This window comes from Crotalus tigris, unplaced genomic scaffold (assembly GCF_016545835.1).
Source record: "Crotalus tigris isolate CLP2741 ecotype Arizona unplaced genomic scaffold, ASM1654583v1 scf7180000018786.1720131, whole genome shotgun sequence".
Taxonomy (NCBI): Eukaryota; Metazoa; Chordata; class Lepidosauria; order Squamata; family Viperidae; genus Crotalus; species Crotalus tigris.
The window spans coordinates 564326-582500 of NW_024097201.1; the positions used below are offsets into that span (position 1 = coordinate 564326).

At 34.8% G+C, this 18175-nt stretch overlaps 1 protein-coding gene across 50 annotated transcripts in view; it reads left to right on the top strand.

The window, feature by feature from the left end:
* The window catches only part of PTPRD (protein tyrosine phosphatase receptor type D), a 478865-nt gene that overhangs the window by 316169 nt on the left and 144521 nt on the right, over window positions 1-18175 (top strand). For 25 of the 50 annotated variants that reach the window (XM_039356096.1, XM_039356097.1, XM_039356101.1 and 22 more), the window contains exons 6-12: window positions 809-817; window positions 1555-1572; window positions 3213-3323; window positions 4534-4545; window positions 6824-7093; window positions 12059-12640; window positions 17491-17624. In XM_039356096.1, the coding sequence (XP_039212030.1) occupies window positions 809-817; window positions 1555-1572; window positions 3213-3323; window positions 4534-4545; window positions 6824-7093; window positions 12059-12640; window positions 17491-17624 (1136 nt within the window). The remainder of the gene's footprint in view (window positions 1-808; window positions 818-1554; window positions 1573-3212; window positions 3324-4533; window positions 4546-6823; window positions 7094-12058; window positions 12641-17490; window positions 17625-18175) is intronic. The other 25 variants (XM_039356115.1, XM_039356113.1, XM_039356114.1 and 22 more) reach the window with 6 other exon arrangements.

Sequence of the window (18175 nt, forward strand, 5' to 3'; positions counted from 1 at the left end):
TGTCATTTTTGATGTTTAAAATACTATATAACAATTATGTTTTATGAATTGTTTTCAATGTTTGAAATTCACCAAAGATTAGCCAGTTGGGACATATCTTTCTACCATCCACTGATACATGAAACACATTACTTTTTTTCCTGTATACTATTTTTAACCGACATTTAAAAAAATCAAACAAACTGCCGCTACAACGATAATAACTATCCTTGGGATATCCTTTGAAAGGAGAGATTATTATTGTTATTATTATGATTATGATTATTATGAATTGGCTAAAAGTTTTCTGATGCATCTAGCCACAGTAGCAATTCTGAAACCTCCATAGTAATACAGTATCTGGATCTACAGAAGCCTGCTTTTCGTATAGAGCCCAGCTTTTTTCTTTCCTTTGTTTTCCTACCAGATGGAATACCTCATTATCCATATGCAGCTTCATAATAATATAACTATTGTTTATAAGTTGTATGCTTTCCCTCATATAAAATATATCATATAAGGGATGGAAAATGTAACGAGCTGCTTACCTCATAAATAATAATGCTATAAAATCAGTTGATTCCCAGAAGGTTTACCTTTCCGACCGGTCCTGTGATGTTAAACCGTCTTGTTAACCAACTTCTATGCTTGTTATCAGCAGAATTGTGTAAAGTAAACCTCTTTTAATGTAAAGCTAGAAGTAATTTTCACATGTGACGTAGATTCTTTAATATATAAAGATTTAACTTGAAAGATTTTTGTACCAAATTATAAGGAATATAATAATATTTTTATGCTGTCTCTCTTCTCTCCGTATTTAAATCTCCAGAATCTATTGGTAAGTGCTTAGTTCTGAAGTGCACTTCACCCCCACTAATTTTCATATGCAGAAAACTATAATTATGGTATTATAATGCTTATTATTACTCTTAAAATGCATGGCATGCATTTTACTAACAGGATAGTCACCAGACATGTGATAGTAGTGCACACACAATCCTTCACAGAAATGTTGTTGTATAGAAACTCACAGTGAGAAAGAACAAAACACAAATGTCACGTAGAGATAGCAGAGTAAGTGAAAAAAGAATCCAAAATAAACTCAGTGCTTATTTTTATAGTCTCTAGTATAACCATTTTCCCCATCTTTCTGTTTCTGTTTTCTCTCTTTTTCTCCAGTATCTTTCCCTCTTTTTCTTCCCAGTTTCTCTTCCTAAACTGTTATTATTAACTGTAGAATTATAAAGATTTTTTAAGGATTTCAGACATATATAAGGTACTTTATTCCTCAATAATTCAAAGTCTAAGTTTTGTATGAATGAAGGAACTCCCCTGCCCCTGTCACCTCAGCCCACTTCCAAAGATGATGGCTTCCCCATTTTGGTATACTATTTTTTATAATCTAATTATTATGCCTAAATATATTCCTGTTTGGACAGTATAAAAAAGATTCCTTTAAGTCCTTATTTAATTCTGTAACTTTAATTTGATTCTTCTTCCAAAGCCCTAGCCTCCTTCTTCTCGTACTAATGCTTCTTCTTTCTAATCTTATTTGCATTCATATTATCTACCCAGGTGGTACACCAATAAGAGGTAAGATTGCTGAACTAACGTTCACAGAATGATCTTATTCTTTCTGTCCTCCCATCCCTTTCATTATTGTCATTTTTTAAAAAAATAAATGCATAATCTAATTCAGTCATCATATTTATTTCTTCCTTTTGTCCTATTTAGTTATGGTCAGTGACTTTCATCTTGTGATTTTTTTTCCAACATATTTTTCACCTTCCATTTAAAAATGTGTTTTTTTCTGTTTTATTCTTTCTTTTTGAAAAAAATGGTTTGTTATTTTGTGATATGCTTCAAAGAAAGCATATCCAGGTCTTAAGGCCACAACCCAGTCACAGCGTATCATTTGTCCCTCTTTTTCTTTTTTCTTCTTTTTCTACCTTTTTTTTTCTTTCCTTCTTTTTTTTTTGGTCCAACTGGAGCAAAAAAAAAAAAGATCATTTTTTTTTCTTCCTTAGCTGTTCTTTTTTTTTTTTTTTTTTTTTTTGGACCAAGCCAAGATGGTCTGGAGAACAGTTGCAGACATGCAGAAGACAACAAGGAATATCTTCTTTTTAACTTTTGTCTTTAAAAAGGGTTTCTTTTTTTCTTTTTGTTCAAGTAGACTTTTTTCCTTTTAAATTCAATTATATATTTATATATAAACACATTCTTCTTCCTAATACAATACGTGTATTTTTTTCTTGGATTGACTCTTCAATGGATTTTTCGATCCTTCTGATCTTCAGACTTTGAAAATTTAAATGTTGATAACTGAGTATTCTTAATGGTATGTGGTATTGCTGGGTTTTAATCATTCTATAAACATTGTCCATGTCTTTTGTCATTCTTGTTTTCTATTTTTCTTGGGTTTTGTGACACCACACTGCTAATCCCAGTTGTGGATTTTGATGGGTGTCTTGGGGGGGGCCACTCCGAGGTCCTCAGCAGTGGTTGGTTGCTTCTTCTTTGTTTATTTTTTAAACTTTTTTTCTTTTTTTCTTCTTTTTTTTGGTGCCTTCTAATTCAATCCTCTTGTTTTTCAGCAAATGCACTAAAAGATCGTAAATTGTAGCTGAATGTGTTTCTTTTTCTTACAAATCTGCATGTCTTTAAGGGAGTTTTGTTTCTTTTGATTATTATAAATAACTAATTTGTTTCCTTTTTCACTTCAAGCAGCCTTTTTTTTTGTACTTGCTGCTCATTTTTGGGCTTCTTCAGAAGAAGATTTTCTTGAAATACATCTTGCCCCTTTTTGCCAAGTTCCACACTTTTGTATTACTTTTACCACACACACAAACAAAAAGTAGAATTTAGTAAAACCAAATGTGATGACCCGATAATCTAATCTCCTTTGTTTTATTTTAAAGCCATACCTCCTTGAAGCAGTCTCACCCATCTTCATTTTAATAGTCTGGGACAAAAAAGTATTATGCTAGAGAATTGTTTGCCAAATGCAGATTGTTTTCCTGTTTTAGTACTGATGGTGTGAAAAAAATAATCTCCTTGTTTTTTTCATCACATCAATTTTTTTTTTGTCTGTGTTACCTTAGCGAGAAAATGAACCGACGTTGAGTGGACTTCGCTTACAGGGTTTTTCATTATTGTTAAACGGTGTATTGTTGTGAGTTTGAAAAACATTCTTTTTGACGATCTCTTCGGGAATATATTTTATATCCATACAGGTGCTCTCCAAATCGAATTGAGTGAAGAATCTGACCAAGGCAAATATGAGTGTGTTGCAACCAACAGTGCGGGTACTCGCTATTCTGCCCCTGCCAATCTTTATGTCAGAGGTAGGAATGACATAACCCTGGCATCAACTCTTCATTCAGGCTCAAGGGTGTTAAGATTCTCTTGAGATTTATTTTTTAGCAACCTGTAGTAGTCAAGGCATTATGGGAAAACTTAGCAGTAAGAGAAATGGTCTAAAAGCTTGATGGAAACCTTTGGGGGAAAAAAGAAAGGCGCTATTGACTCTAATATGTCCCTGTGATTTGAAGGTTGTAAGTATATTTGCATTTTTTTACAGTTTGACTTTTCCTGCATTGGCTAGTTACCTGAACGTTGTATTAATTGGGGATTTTTTTTCTATTGTTTTTTCTTCTTTCCTTTATTTTGGTGCATTTAAATTCCCAGTATTATTGCTTGCTGTGAAACTAATTTAACTGTAATTGAAACACAAAGTACTGAGGTATGTTTCCTTGTGACCTCTGTTAAAAGGAAAAAAAATAGTTTGAAAATTTTTAGGGAAAAAGACCCTGATGTTTTCCTTTTCTGTCAACCTTTCCCCCATATATTCAATATTTAATTTGAAATATTAACTGAAATATGTCATATGTAACTATGTATTAATGAACTATCTGTTCTTTGAATTTTTTTTAAAAAAAGAAGAAAGGGGAGGAAACATAATTTTAATAGATATGAAATGGTGATCCATGTAAGCATTATTTAAAAAAAAAAATCCATGGAAGCATTCCCTTTTGTATGTTCTTGGCATAATTTACATTAGCTGAGTCTTTAGTAGCTTTCTGTAAAGCGAGAGTGCTACATGAAAGGGTGGGTTAGAAAGGCAAAGGGGTATATTTTTTTTTTGTTTGTTTAGCTCATGACATTGTCTGGGGGTTATAATATACAACTTCCTCAAAAATATTTATGATTTAATTTGAAGGGCAGAAAAGGTTCAGAAATGATTATGGCCTTCTTAGAAAGCTACCTAATCCTTTCCCTTTTGAAAATATTATACTGCATGAGGCATGTGTGCCATTGTTATCTGAAGGGATGTTTTTCTTTCTTTCTTTCAAACAATGCTAATTTCTAACACCGTAATACCTGTGAAAAATTGCTAACAGAACTGAGGTAGGAAGGTTTGAGTAGAACAAATAAAAGATGTTCAAGTAGCCATTGAAAGCCTTGATATGGCCTTTTTACTCTCTCTGTGTTTCCCTTGTTTTTCTCCTTTCCTCATTTCATTGTGTTCTGCATCAAACCCCCTACATCCCTCAGAGCTGCGAGAAGGTTGGTGTGTTTTTTTACTTTTTTACCCACCTTACAAAACGATTAATTAATCCAGTAACAAAGAATACAAATGAAATGAATGTAGTTGCATTGTGGCCTCTTTTTTTTTAAGTTAGTGTTACGTTAAAGCAAGAGAATGCCCTGGTCATGGCTTTTAATGTGTGATGGTATCTGATTGTTGTGCATGATCAAAGAAGAAGAAAGTCTGGATGCATGACCAACAGCGGTAATACTCCTGAATGCTTAAGGCCTTGCCCATTAGATCAGTGTTCCTGCTTTTTCCTCCCTTCTTCCAGTTTTCTTTCTTTTTCTTTTATGTTGTCGATGCCTGCTGATCCAGGAATGACTTTCTGCAATTAATTGCTCCTCCAAGCCCTCCTTAAAGCATGAAGACTAAAACTTCTCTTGTGTTTTAGTTTTATTTTAAAAACAAAGCAAAACTCCCCCCCCCCCAATTATTCTGTTTGGGATTACAGAGTCTGTACTGCCTGTCACTTGCTTGTGTAACTTTTCATCAATTGGCTGTTGAAGGCATGTTTGCTCCTTCTTCTCCTTGTGCCCCTCCCATTCACTCATGAGGCCATCAGAGAAAGCCTCTTTCATGTCTATAGACATTTATTTATTCAATCCAGTAGGAAGGTTGAAATTAAAGAAATGTTTATCTGGAGCTTATGGTCTTGACCCAGCTAAGGTTTTTTTCCTATATAAATAACTAAAAACATCCTCATAACTCCCATTGTTAATAATAAGACTTAGGTGTCAATTTCTCTCACTCAGGACCACATTGATTTACTGTATTTATCATCACTGAGCGGTACAATTTAGCTTCTTATCTAAAAAGCTGGCATAATAAAGGATGTAGTATTTTGTAGAATAAAAGGCCTCAATTGGTTGCTTCTCCTTTTTCAACACTTGCAATATACAAATGTAACATACAGAATAAATGAAGCAGGAACACTGATTCTTAATCATTATCTTGCTGTTGTGCTTTGCTTAAATACTGATTACCTTGTTAATGCAATACCTCAGTGTTTCCCAAACTTGACAATTTTAAGGCATGAGGACTTCAACTCCCAGAATTGCTGGCTGTGGAATTCTGGGAGTTGAAGTCCACATGCCTTAAAATTGTCAAGTTTGGGAAACACTGCAATACCTTGTTGCTATGTGTTAGAGATACTAATATCCCTCATTTTGTACACATAGAACTGCTTTTAACATTATCCTAATCCTGGCAACTTATTTTTCTTTCCCTTTTATGTGAAAACTATGGAATCTGGAATGCTTTACTGTTATCCTTCTTCACCACCATAACTTGCTTCGTAACAACCTTAGGCTAAATCCAGTATCTTCCTACTTCTTACCTTACCTCCTTAAAAACCCTATTTGTTTCAAATTACCATATCCTCACATTTTAAAGGTGATCTTCACTGTCTTAGTACATTTCCCTCCAATCCTTTAATTAGTTTTACTTCCTAATAAAAGTTTCCCTTTCCTGAGCATGATTCCTTTTAAACTGTGTCACTTGCTTGCCTGCATGATCAAATCCAGAACTCATATTGGCTTTGTCTTGTTTCTTCTCCTATGATTTTAATACATACATACATACATACATATATATATATGTGTGTGTGTATGTGTATGTATATGTGTATGTATGTGTCCATGTGTGTGTGTTTACACACACAAACATATATATACACATATATACATACATACATATATGTCTATGTATATATGTTTTCCTATGTTTGTTTCAGTGTCAATGTGAGGTCTTGAGGCTGCATCCACTTTTGGGTCTGAAAGCAAATCAGAGTTGTATTTTCAGTGTATTGTAGGTGATGTGTTCCAAGGCTCTGATGTGATGCAACACATTTTTTTTACATCAGTTGACTGGAAGTGTACAGCACTGAAGTTGATTTTAATACTCAACTCAAGCATGCTGTCAGCTTTCCAGTTTTTTCTATAAATATATGTATAAAGAATAGAGATGTATATGTGTGTGTGTGTGTGTATTGATGTTTATGTATTGCTAGTGTATAGTTATTTAATTGTCAATCTCCACTAAGTATTAAAAATAGTATGAATGTGCTATAAGTTAATGATTACATGTATAAAGAATTAACTTTATGTACAAATATATCTCTTTAGTTTTTTTTTCTGAATTAAGAATACCAATTAGTGCTTTAAATTGTGTTTATATATGCATGGAGTCTTGTGTGGAAGCTCTAAGTTCCCAGTTTTTATATGGGTCATTAGTTTTATTTGTGCTTCTTTGTAGTTCGCCGGGTCCCACCAAGATTCTCAATCCCACCCACAAACCATGAAATTATGCCTGGAGGAAGTGTTAACATCACTTGTGTTGCCGTGGGGTCACCAATGCCATATGTAAAATGGATGCTGGGAGCTGAAGATTTGACACCAGAAGATGACATGCCAATTGGAAGGAATGTCCTAGAGCTCAATGATGTTAGGCAGTCTGCTAATTATACTTGTGTGGCCATGTCCACTCTTGGTGTTATAGAAGCAATAGCACAGATAACTGTAAAAGGTACAACACATTTAACCTTCCTTTTTTTAAAAAAAAGTTTCAGTAGTAACCCACAATTTTGCAAAGAATTTACTGATTAATTATACATACACATAGGCTACCAGTGTCTCAATTTAAATATTTTATTTGAAAGCCCAAGTTACTTCTGAAAATTAAAAATACTTCCTTGCCAGCTGATTACAAGAATAGCTGATATAAATTCCAAAAATAGGTGGGAAAAGAGTCAAAGAGGAGCCAATTTATATATCCATTCCTAGCCATTTAGAAAGAATCAATAATGTTGCCAGAAACCTAGGTCAGACTAAATGAAATAGAAAATAGCCCCAACTTAGCTAGCAAAACCTGGCCACGTTGGTTAATTAGGTCTTTTTCTGATTGCTGCTCTGCCCAAGATTGAATGTCTCTGCTAGGTTTTTGTGAGAAATAGATACAATAATGAATAAATGGGAAAGGAGAAGAACCTGATTACTTATCTTAATTCCTTTCAGGCTGAAGCCTGATGAAAAAAGATGAGCTGGTTACAAAGGAACAGTTAAACCCCATAGTCCTATTTATGAATGCTTGGTCACTTGCTACACCCTCTATGAACATCCTATATGAACATGCTGACTTATCGGGTATTATAATGACCTGGTACTTTTATTTTGAGTTATCCTTAGGTATGTTGAGTGTCTGCCTTTCTTTTATGAACCTGCCCAGGCAGATCCTCAACATGCTTAGGCCAAACCCTGATTGAAAGAGGTCCGAATATTCAGTTTCATCCTGATATAGGATGTCTGCAGTTGCAAGACCACCATTTTTAATCACCTTATTTAGAAACAGAACATTACAGATGTTATTATGGCCTTCTGGATTCCATGAAGGCTTTTTCTCAGGACTGCCTCCATTAATCAAGCAGGACTTAAGCAGATATTAATAAATATGGGGTCAGTCCTGCCCTGGTATGGAGAGCAAGTTTAAATAAACAAGTGGTGAGTGGATGAGGGGATAGATGGGGAACTCAGCAAATTTGCAGACCATACCAAGCTGACAGGAACAGCCAATACTTCAGAAGATAGGTTTAAGATACAGAAAGATCTTGACAGACTTGAACATTGGACCCTATCTAACAAAATGAAATCCAATGGTGAAAAAGTAAGGTTCTACAAATGCACAGTATAGGTGGTACCTCACTCAATAGTAATAACTGTGAGAGGAATCTTAGAGTCCTAGTGGACAATCACTTAAATATGAGTCAGCAGGGTGCTGCAGCTGCCAAAAAAGCCAACACGGTTCTAGGCTGCATTAACAGAGAGATAGAATCAAGATCATATGAAGTGTTAATCCCACTTTATAATGCAACACTGGTAAGGCCACACTTGGAACATTGCATCCAGTTTTGTAAGAAAGATGTTGAGACTCTAGAAAGTGTGCAGAGAATAGCAAGATGATCAGGAACATGAGGCTAAAATATATAAAGAATGATTGCTGGAATTGGGTATGTCTAGTTTAATGAAAAGAAGGGGTTACATGATAGCAGTGTTCCAATGTCTCAGGGGCTGCCACAAAGAAGAGGGAGTAAAGCTATTCTCCAAAGCACTTGAGGGCAGAACAAGAAGCAATGGATGGAAACTAATCAAGGAGAGAAGCAACCTAGAATTAAGAAAAAATTTCCTGACACAATTAATTAGAATAATTAATTGTGGAACAACTTGCCTCCAGAGGTTGTGAATGCTTCAACACTGGAAGTTTTTAAGAAGACATTGGGGTTTCCTACCTGAGCAGGGGGGTTGGACTAGAAGACCTCTAAGTTCCCTTTCAACTCTGTTATTCTATTCCAGGGCTTTTCAACCTTTTTACCCATTGTACCACTTTTAGGATATGGCAATATTCGAGTACCACCTAGCAAGGTGTCAAAAACTTGATGACCAAAAAAAAAAAAAACGTGTTCAAAGTTGTAATTGCACTGAAATGATTTATGACCATTTTTCACACTTATGACCATTGCAGCATGCCCAGAGTCATGTGATTTATATTTGGATGCTTGGTAACTGATTCATATTTATAATGGTGACAGTGTTCCAGGGTCATGTGATCCCCTTCTGCAACCTTTTGACAAGCAAAGTCACTGGCAGAGCTGTTGATGGCTAAGTGCTAAGGCGGGACTTCCTTTCCTCCCTCCCTTCTTTTAATAATAATAATAATAATAATAATAATAATAATAATAAGAAGAAGAAGAAGAAGAAGAAGAAGAGGAAGAAGAAGAAGAAGAAGAAGAAGAAGAAGAAGAAGAAGAAGAAGAAGAAGAAGAAGAAGAAGAAGAAGAAGAAGAAGAAGAAGAAGAAGAAGAAGAAGAAGAAGAAGAAGAAGAAGAAGAAGAAGAAGAAGAAGAAGAAGAAGAAGAAGAAGAAGAAGAAGAAGAAGAAGAAGAAGAAGAAGAAGAAGAAGAAGAAGAAGAAGAAGAAGAAGAAGAAGAAGAAGAAGAAGAAGAAGAAGAAGAAGAAGAAGAAGAAGATAAACTGCTCTCAGATTCAAGAATTCAAACAGACAAGCACCTGCAACATAACACCCAGACTTAACAATTGTCGATAAGAAAGACAAAAAAGTCTGGATAGTGGACGTGGCAGTGCCTGGAGATAGCAGAATAGATGAGAAAGAACTGGAGAAGATAACAAAATACAAAGACCTACAAATAGAAATAGAAAGACTGTGGCAAAAGCAAGCAAGGGTAGTACCAATAGTAATAGGCTCCTTGGGTGCAATCCCAAAACAACTGGAGCACCACTTGAACACCATTGGCATTGACAAATTCGCTATTAGGCAATTGCAAAAGGGGGTCTTGCTAGGAACTGCTTCCATCCTGTGACGATATGTGTAATACCATCAAACATCCACATCTGCCTATCCCAGGTAGACAAAATGCCAAATCCAGTCTGAACATCTGGCTGACTGTGCGATGACCAATAATAATAATAATAATAAAGTTGGAAGGGACCTTGAAGGTCATCTAGTCCAACCCCCTGCTCGGGCAGGAAACCCTACATCATTTCGGACAAATGGCTGTCCAGTCTTTTCTTAAAAACTTCCAGTGTTGGAGCATTTACTGCTTCTGGAGGCAAGCTGTTCCACTGATTAATTGTTCTCACTGTCAGGAAGTTTCTCCTTAGTTCTAGGTTGGAACAGCTTTTTGTCATTCCCATCTCCTTCTGAAGAATTTGAACCCCCCCCATATTTTCCCTTTTCCATATATTGATCAAACAAGGAAAGGCCTCCAGAGACAGAAAAGACAAGCTGCTGAGTGAACTAGCTTAAAAAGGCACATTCCCCTTTAAGAATTAGCTACTGGCTAGAAAGGAAAGTAAGGAGCGCAGCCAGCACTTAAGGAAGGAAAAAAAAATGTAAGTACTGGCTGCTGGCTAAGGCAGCCTCCCCAAATGGCTCCACTCATAAGTAAAGGAATGCTACAGGCAAAATCCATTCAGGAGAAAAATACTTCAAAATCCCTTGCAGCAAAACTTACAGCTAACAACAGCAGAGCAATAGAAGCTAACACAAGACATCAGCCAAATAGAAATTGCCAAACACTCCTTAAGAACACAAAGCCCACATTGCACAAATCCCAGAACTTCAAAGTCACAAAAGCACATAAGAATCCTTCCACTCTCCAACTCCCTCCCTCGTGCCTCACCTCCAGCCATTGCTGTCTTTTTTCATTCCTCTTGGAGGGTGACCCCTCCCCCACTGCATTTCTTGCCTGTTTGCTGCTGCCAGCACAGGTGGCTGCCACAGCAAATGTAGATCGGCTCATGGCCAGCCTGCTTGATCCTCCTCCTCCTCCTCCTCCTCCTCCTCCTCCTCCTCCTCCTCCTCCTCCTCCTCCTCCCAAGGCTGCTGTTTTTTCTCTCTCTCCCTCTCCTGCCCAAACTGCCTCCTTTTATAGCCTCTCCTGTCTCTGCCCCTCCTCCTTTTTCATGGGGGAGGGTGAGCCAGAAGTGAGCCTGGAGCCTTTGCAGCTCCAATGGACTCTCTCACTGTAAGTCCTTGCCTGTGCTGGCTCTTTTCCTCCCCCTGGCTAGGCAGGGCTGCATACCACCTGCCACTCATTAATGTACCACAAGTGGTACTCGTACCACCGGTTGAAAAGCCCTGTTCTATTCTATTCTATTCTATTCTATTCTATTCTATTCTATTCTATTCTATTCTATTCTATGAACAAATATTTTGACTATTAATATATACATGTCTTCACTCTCATGGGGTTTTCCAGATTTTTTTATCTCAGTTTGTTCAGAAACTTACTGGGATCCTCCTCAGCCAGTTTTAAGGGCTTTTCCTATAGTTCAGCCATATATTCACAATTAGAACTATGCATTCTTTGAAAAAGCAAGATAGAAATTGACTGTATTATTTTATTGTTTTATGACTTTTAACTTTGTACGCCACCCTGAGTCCTTTGGGATTGGGCGGCATATAAATATTTGTAAATAAAAATAAATAAATAAATAAATAAATAAAATATTCTGAAAGGGCTTTTATTTTCAATAGTCAAAAGATTCATGCTAGTTGCATTTATTATCCATTGAAATTAATGGCACATTTTAATTATGATCTAAGTCTTGTTTATTTATTCAAGTAGGAACTAAGTAACTAAATTAAAACCTGACTTTGTTCCATTCCCTCCTCTTCACTGATGCCTTATCTCTTCTTCTCTATTATATGCGCCTCTCCTATAAAATTCAGTATATGAGGCCTATTAAAACACATTTAAATATGTGTTTTAAGATTAGAAAAGTTTAATGTTTTTCTTTCTGGCAGATATTGAGTAAATGCTTAATATTTTAAGGTTTATCACTTTGCAGAATGATATGGGTGGCATAAAAATTAAACAAATAAATAAATATTTTTGTTTCTTATATATTTTAATAGATATTTTCTGTTCTCCAAATAATTATGGATTTCCTTAGTTATTTTGTTATATTTTTCTAGCATTGCCCAAAGCTCCAGGAACTCCTGTTGTGACCGAAAGCACAGCAACAAGCATTACTTTGACCTGGGATTCTGGAAATCCTGAGCCAGTGTCTTACTACATAATCCAGCATAAACCTAAGAATTCTGAGGAACTATATAAAGAAATTGATGGAGTAGCCACAACAAGATACAGTGTTGCTGGCTTAAGCCCATATTCCGAATATGAGTTCAGAGTGGTTGCTGTGAATAACATAGGAAGGGGTCCACCCAGTGAACCTGTGACAACACGGACCTCAGAGCAAGCACCATCTAGTGCACCACGTAATGTACAAGCTCGTATGTTGAGCTCAACCACCATTTTAGTGCAGTGGGAAGAACCTGAGGAACCAAATGGTCAAATACAAGGCTACAGAGTGTATTATACTATGGATCCTTCCCAACATGTCAACAGCTGGTTAAAGCATAATGTAGCTGACAGCCATATCACCACCATTGGGAATCTTGTACCACAGAAAACTTATTCAGTGAAAGTACTTGCTTTTACCTCAGTTGGAGATGGACCACTTTCCAGTGATATACAAGTCATCACTCAGACCGGAGGTAAGAGGGAATTTATGGTATTTCTTCCAATAAGTTTTGCTATGGGTTGAGAATTATTCTAGGCAATACAATTAAAGATGGTTATGCTGGGAATTTGCCAGCTAGGCTGCAATGAAGGGTCAAGCAGGGACCCAGCTTGGAGTTGTTGCATAGCTGTAAGCAGCCTCTAAGCTTAAGCTCTCCCAAGATGAAGACTTATCTTGTCATTCTCAAAGGAAGGCAAGGAGTCTGGGGAGATTCTTATAACTTAGGTAGAAGTTAATAAAATTGCTTATTTTAAGGTGGCTCTGGTTATTTGTGCCTGACCGGTTGGCAATTCTTTGTACTGATCAAATCCACCAATTAATTATTAGATTTTATGAACGTATATCTAATGCATCCTTCTGAAATTTTTGCAAATGTTGGCAGTGCAGAGTTTTTATGTTCTTAAATAGTTTTTCTGAAACATTGGTCTTGCATTTATGTTGTTTTTAGAAGGTCTTCTGTAGAAATTGTTGCCATGATTGTATTCACTTCTTTTAATACGTTAATCTTGTCTCTAGTGTTGGTCTTGTTTTACCTTTGCACGTATTTTCAAATAAGAACATACTTTAAAGTTTCACCTTTTATTTTGTTTTGTTATTTTGTCTTTTTCCACCATAGTTATGTAGTGGTATGTTGAAATTTTCCTCTTTTGGGGAGTTTCTTTGTTTCATTCCTTTAACTGAATAATGTAAGATAAATAAGCAACACAATGAAAAATATAGATTATATTCCTCAAACCTTGTAATAAAAAACACTTTTAAACACATTCTATTTATGATTTTCCAGGTCACAACAATTACATACATAATTTTATTTGAAGAAAAATAATAATAATGTTTTGATTAGTACAGCATACATTGTGAAGAATTTATCATACTGCCTAACTCCAACAAACTCAGGGAAGGAATATGAAAATATAAACAGGGAAGAAAATCAGCCAATCAGCAAAATACTGTGGTTAAGATTCTCTATTATAAATAGTCTTATAAAGATGTATATTATATGTTCATAAAAAAACAAAAATTCAATAAATTTAGTTCAAACATTCCTGACAGCTGAGATCTATCAGAATTTATTCCATGACATAGAACTTTTTCCAGAATTAAATTACAGCACTGACCAATGGTATTTTATGTATAAAACTTGCCACATATTTTTGTAAAGATAAATGGAACAAATTATAAAATTCTATCCTGAATTATAACTTAAAGGAAAACTGGTATAAACTGTTTTATACTTTGTATGCAACTCTGTCAGTAATTGTCAAGAGGCCATTTTACCATATGTAGCAGATATGGAAAAAAAAAAAGCAAAACCTTCCCCCTCAAAAAAAGTATAGAGAAAAAAAATACATGACATTATTTAGAAAGTGTTAAAAATCAAATGAAACCACAATTCAAAATTAGACATAATGCCAAGAGATCTCAATGAAAAATACCACAATTAATTAAGACATTTACTAAGAAACATGTTCACAACTGTGGAAATAAATTTTTCACAGTATTGAAAGAGAGAGAAATTACTGATTATATCAATATTGGGAACCTAGGTTTAGGGAATATTCAGAAATGGCAAAATTAATAAATTCCGAACAGAAATTTGACCAAATTTAAGAAGAATATATTCCATATTATTCAACAAGGTAAATGTAGCATTTAATATGTGATTTTTAAGGGGGGAAAGAATTGACCAAAGAATTTAAATCAGGAATACATGAACATTTTAATTGTTCATAAATATTATATATCAATATGAGTACAGCAAAGAAAAAGTTAGAAAATATTTACCTATAATATTTTAGTAGTTCTTTTTTATCCTATCATTTAGGAATAAAGTAGTAGAGATTTTGGCACTTAGTTCAGAGATTAAAAAAATCTTTAAAATCCTTTTTATAATTGTTAAAAATAATCTATTTTCTATTTAATCTTTCAAAAAGGTTTTAATTTGTAAAGAGGTTAATGTTCACTGAATAACTGTACAGTTTTTGTAACTTTTTTAGAATCTTTTCATCAATTTCTTCTTTTTGCTTGTTCATTTTCTTTATATTCCTGTTTCCTTAATAGGAAAAAAAGTTTCTACATATTTTTTTAAAAAATAGCCAGTAGGAAATTGGGATTCCAAAAACATTAAAATTATTGCTCCCCAATAAAAACAGTTTCTCATCTGCTCCTTTTTCCTAAATTGTAGAGTAAAAAGTAATTACTTTGCATAGGCAATCCAAAAATACTTGCTTCTTGCTTTATTTATTTTTACAAGCTAGGTATTACAATTTACAAAGAAAGGAAAAAGAAATAATACTAATTTAAGTTGAAGTTTAAAACAATATTTAAAATAGATGGTATAGATAATAAAAAGCCCAAAATAAGCTGTCATATACAAGCGGGTATCTAATAAATCTAAAATATTACATGACTAACATATTTTAATACACTATTAAAAGCTTAAAATACTATAAGATAGTCCATACCCAATTGTAGTCAAAATATATCTCTACTGAATTTTAAAGTTATTTGGTTAACAGAGTTGATGTCCATAACTTAAACACTTTTATAACCATAAAGGATCACAGAAATGACCTTGGAGAAGCTAGTGGCCATTATAAACAAAATTGATATTAGCCTTAAAAGTAGGCCTCATCAGCAAACAAATTCCACATAAACAATAATGCAAGTTAAAGAATGGACAGCATTTTTCCTTCCTCCCTCCTATACCCAAGACAATTAAGGTGGAGTCACTTTAAATTTCTTTCTAATGGTTTTTTCCTATGCTCAGCTGACATCCTATTTTGAAACTTAGGTTGCATAGTTTCTCCCAAGTCATTACGCTAATTGTTACAACAGATGGAATTTTAACCCAGATCACCCTAACTGATTGGTTACTTTAGATTAGAGGAATTAGGTCTTGCAAACTAATTGTTTTATCTTTGGCTTCAGTTTGAATTTCTTTTCATTTCATTTTTTCAACAATTAATGTATTATAATTGATCATACTTTTCCCTTTTAAACATGCAAATTACTTCTCTGCTGATCTGTTGAATGTCCATACACACCCTTACAGCCATTTTGTTTTAGGAAACAAACGTACTTTATTCCATCCAAAAAAAAAACAAAAATAGGTTGCATTGATCAATCAATGGAATAGATTTTGTCTTCCTGTCCCTATCCTCCAGATCAGGGGTGTCAAACTGTCGGCCCACGGGCCAGACACATCAAGAGGAAACAGTGCCTACCCCATTGCTGGCAATGGGGAAAAAGCTCTGATATGACGGGTGATGTCACGTGACATCGCGAGTTTGATATGTCTGCTCCAGATAGTTAAAAAAACCTCCGGAGCAGAAAGTAGAATAATGAAATTCATTTACATAAATTTTATTTATCTCATATATAAATTCAGTCCCATAAAATAAAATAGGGGTACCCAAAAAAAAATGATCTGAAAGAAGCTACTGTGTTCATTCAGTAAGTGCTTCCTTCCCAAGTAAAACTATGCCAGCAAAGTCAAATCTAATCAGGAATATAGTGGAAAAGAAAAAATTACTCCCCTCAGCCATGCCACAGTTCCAGTGTTGATTCTTCCTAATGGCTACTAAAAAAAAAAAAATACTTTTAAGGACTGCAACTCTTGTAACATCATTTTAAACTTAATCAGTGATATAATGGTGTGTTGATATAAAAAACAACTACTATATGCATTTTAAAATCTACTTGGCTGTAAGATCTGGAGGAAAAAAATGTTAAAATATTCCAGCTTTTTTTTTCTAGATATAGATATGAGATCTAAAACTGTGTTATGGTTTGCTTAACAATTGAAGCAAATACATTTGCTTCTTAGGGTTTGTAAAATTACACATTTCAGAATGAAGTGTTAATGTACATAATTATTGTCATTACGAAAATCTGCTATACAGTTTTTACATTTTCAAATGCCTGGAGAGACATTAGCAATGGGTTAGGGTGCTCCTAGGAAATGATTGGCAGATAAAAGAGTTCACAATTAAGATGGTATTAAAACAGAAACCAATTCCCATGATTAGGGTTACAGTAGCTAGCACAACCATGCCTTTGCTATTACCTCAAGTGAGAGTTTACATAGCTAGAAAGTTGATATTTCTAGCTATGTAAATCTAGATGATTATTATGCTTGTCATCTAGACTAGAGAAGTGTTTGTCAACCTCTACAACTTTAAGATGTGTGGATTCCAAGTCTCACAATTCTCTAGGCAGCATAAATAAATATCAACCAATTCTGACAGATAAATACAGGTAGTCCTCGACTTACAACAGTTCATTTAGTTACCTTTCAAAGATACAACAACACTGAAAAACATGACCTATGACCGTTTTTCAAGTTATGACCTTTGCAGCATCCCTATGATCATATGATCAAAATTTGGATGCTTGGGAACTGGATTCATATTTATGACTGTTGGTGTGTTCCAAGGTCATGTGATTAGCTTTTGTGACCTGACGAGCAAAGTCAATGGGGAAGACAGGTTCACTTAACAGCTGGGTTACTAACTTATCAACTGCAGTGATTCACTTAACAACTGTGGCAAGAAGGATTGTAAAATAGGGCAAAACTCACTTAACAAAAGTCTTACTTAACCAGCATTTTGGGCTCAATTGTGGTCGTAAGTCAAGGACTACCTGTAAGAATACTTAGATAGTACAAAGAACTGGCATGAAAACCACAGTGATGAAGAAGAGTACTGGCTATAGGAAATGAGGTATTTAGAAAGTGTAGTCTATATAAATTATACAGATATAAGCAGAGTCCTTGAAGGGTTTGGGTTTTTGAGTAAATGCGCTTATGTGCTCTTCTTTCAGTCCCAGGACAACCACTAAACTTCAAAGCTGAACCTGAATCTGAAACAAGCATATTACTTTCTTGGACCCCTCCACGATCTGATACAATTTCCAATTACGATCTTGTTTACAAGGATGGAGAACACAGTGAAGAGGTAAATCATTATTTTTCATGTTTGAAAACATTTTGCAACTATTGCAAAGTCTTCAAAGTTGCACTTGCATTCTTTTAAAATTTGCATAAAATATAATAGTAAACCATTATCCTCTTTATCTTGAAATCAAAACAACAAAATACAACTTTTCTATAGATTTCTCTGCTTTGTTTTTTCTCCTGTTCAATCGTATTTAATTCTCGGAGACTGCCTGGGGAAATCTATGCAATTTTTTTGTAAAGATTTTTCAGAAGTGATTTGCCACTGCCTGTAGTGTACTGTCATGGCATCGTTTTATAGCTATTGTTTCTAGTCTCAAATGGGGACGTGACAGTTCATCCAAGATCAAAGGCGATGAATTCCTAAATCTAGGGGATCACAGCAACTTGATTTTAGCAGGGTTTTGCCTCTATCTGTTCCTTTCCATCCCAACGGCTTCAAGACACAACTTTATATGAGTGACCTCAAGACAAAAATATAGCATCTGCATACTGATTATATTGCATCCCAAACTACTGATCTCATCAGCAGTTTCATGTAGATGTTAAACA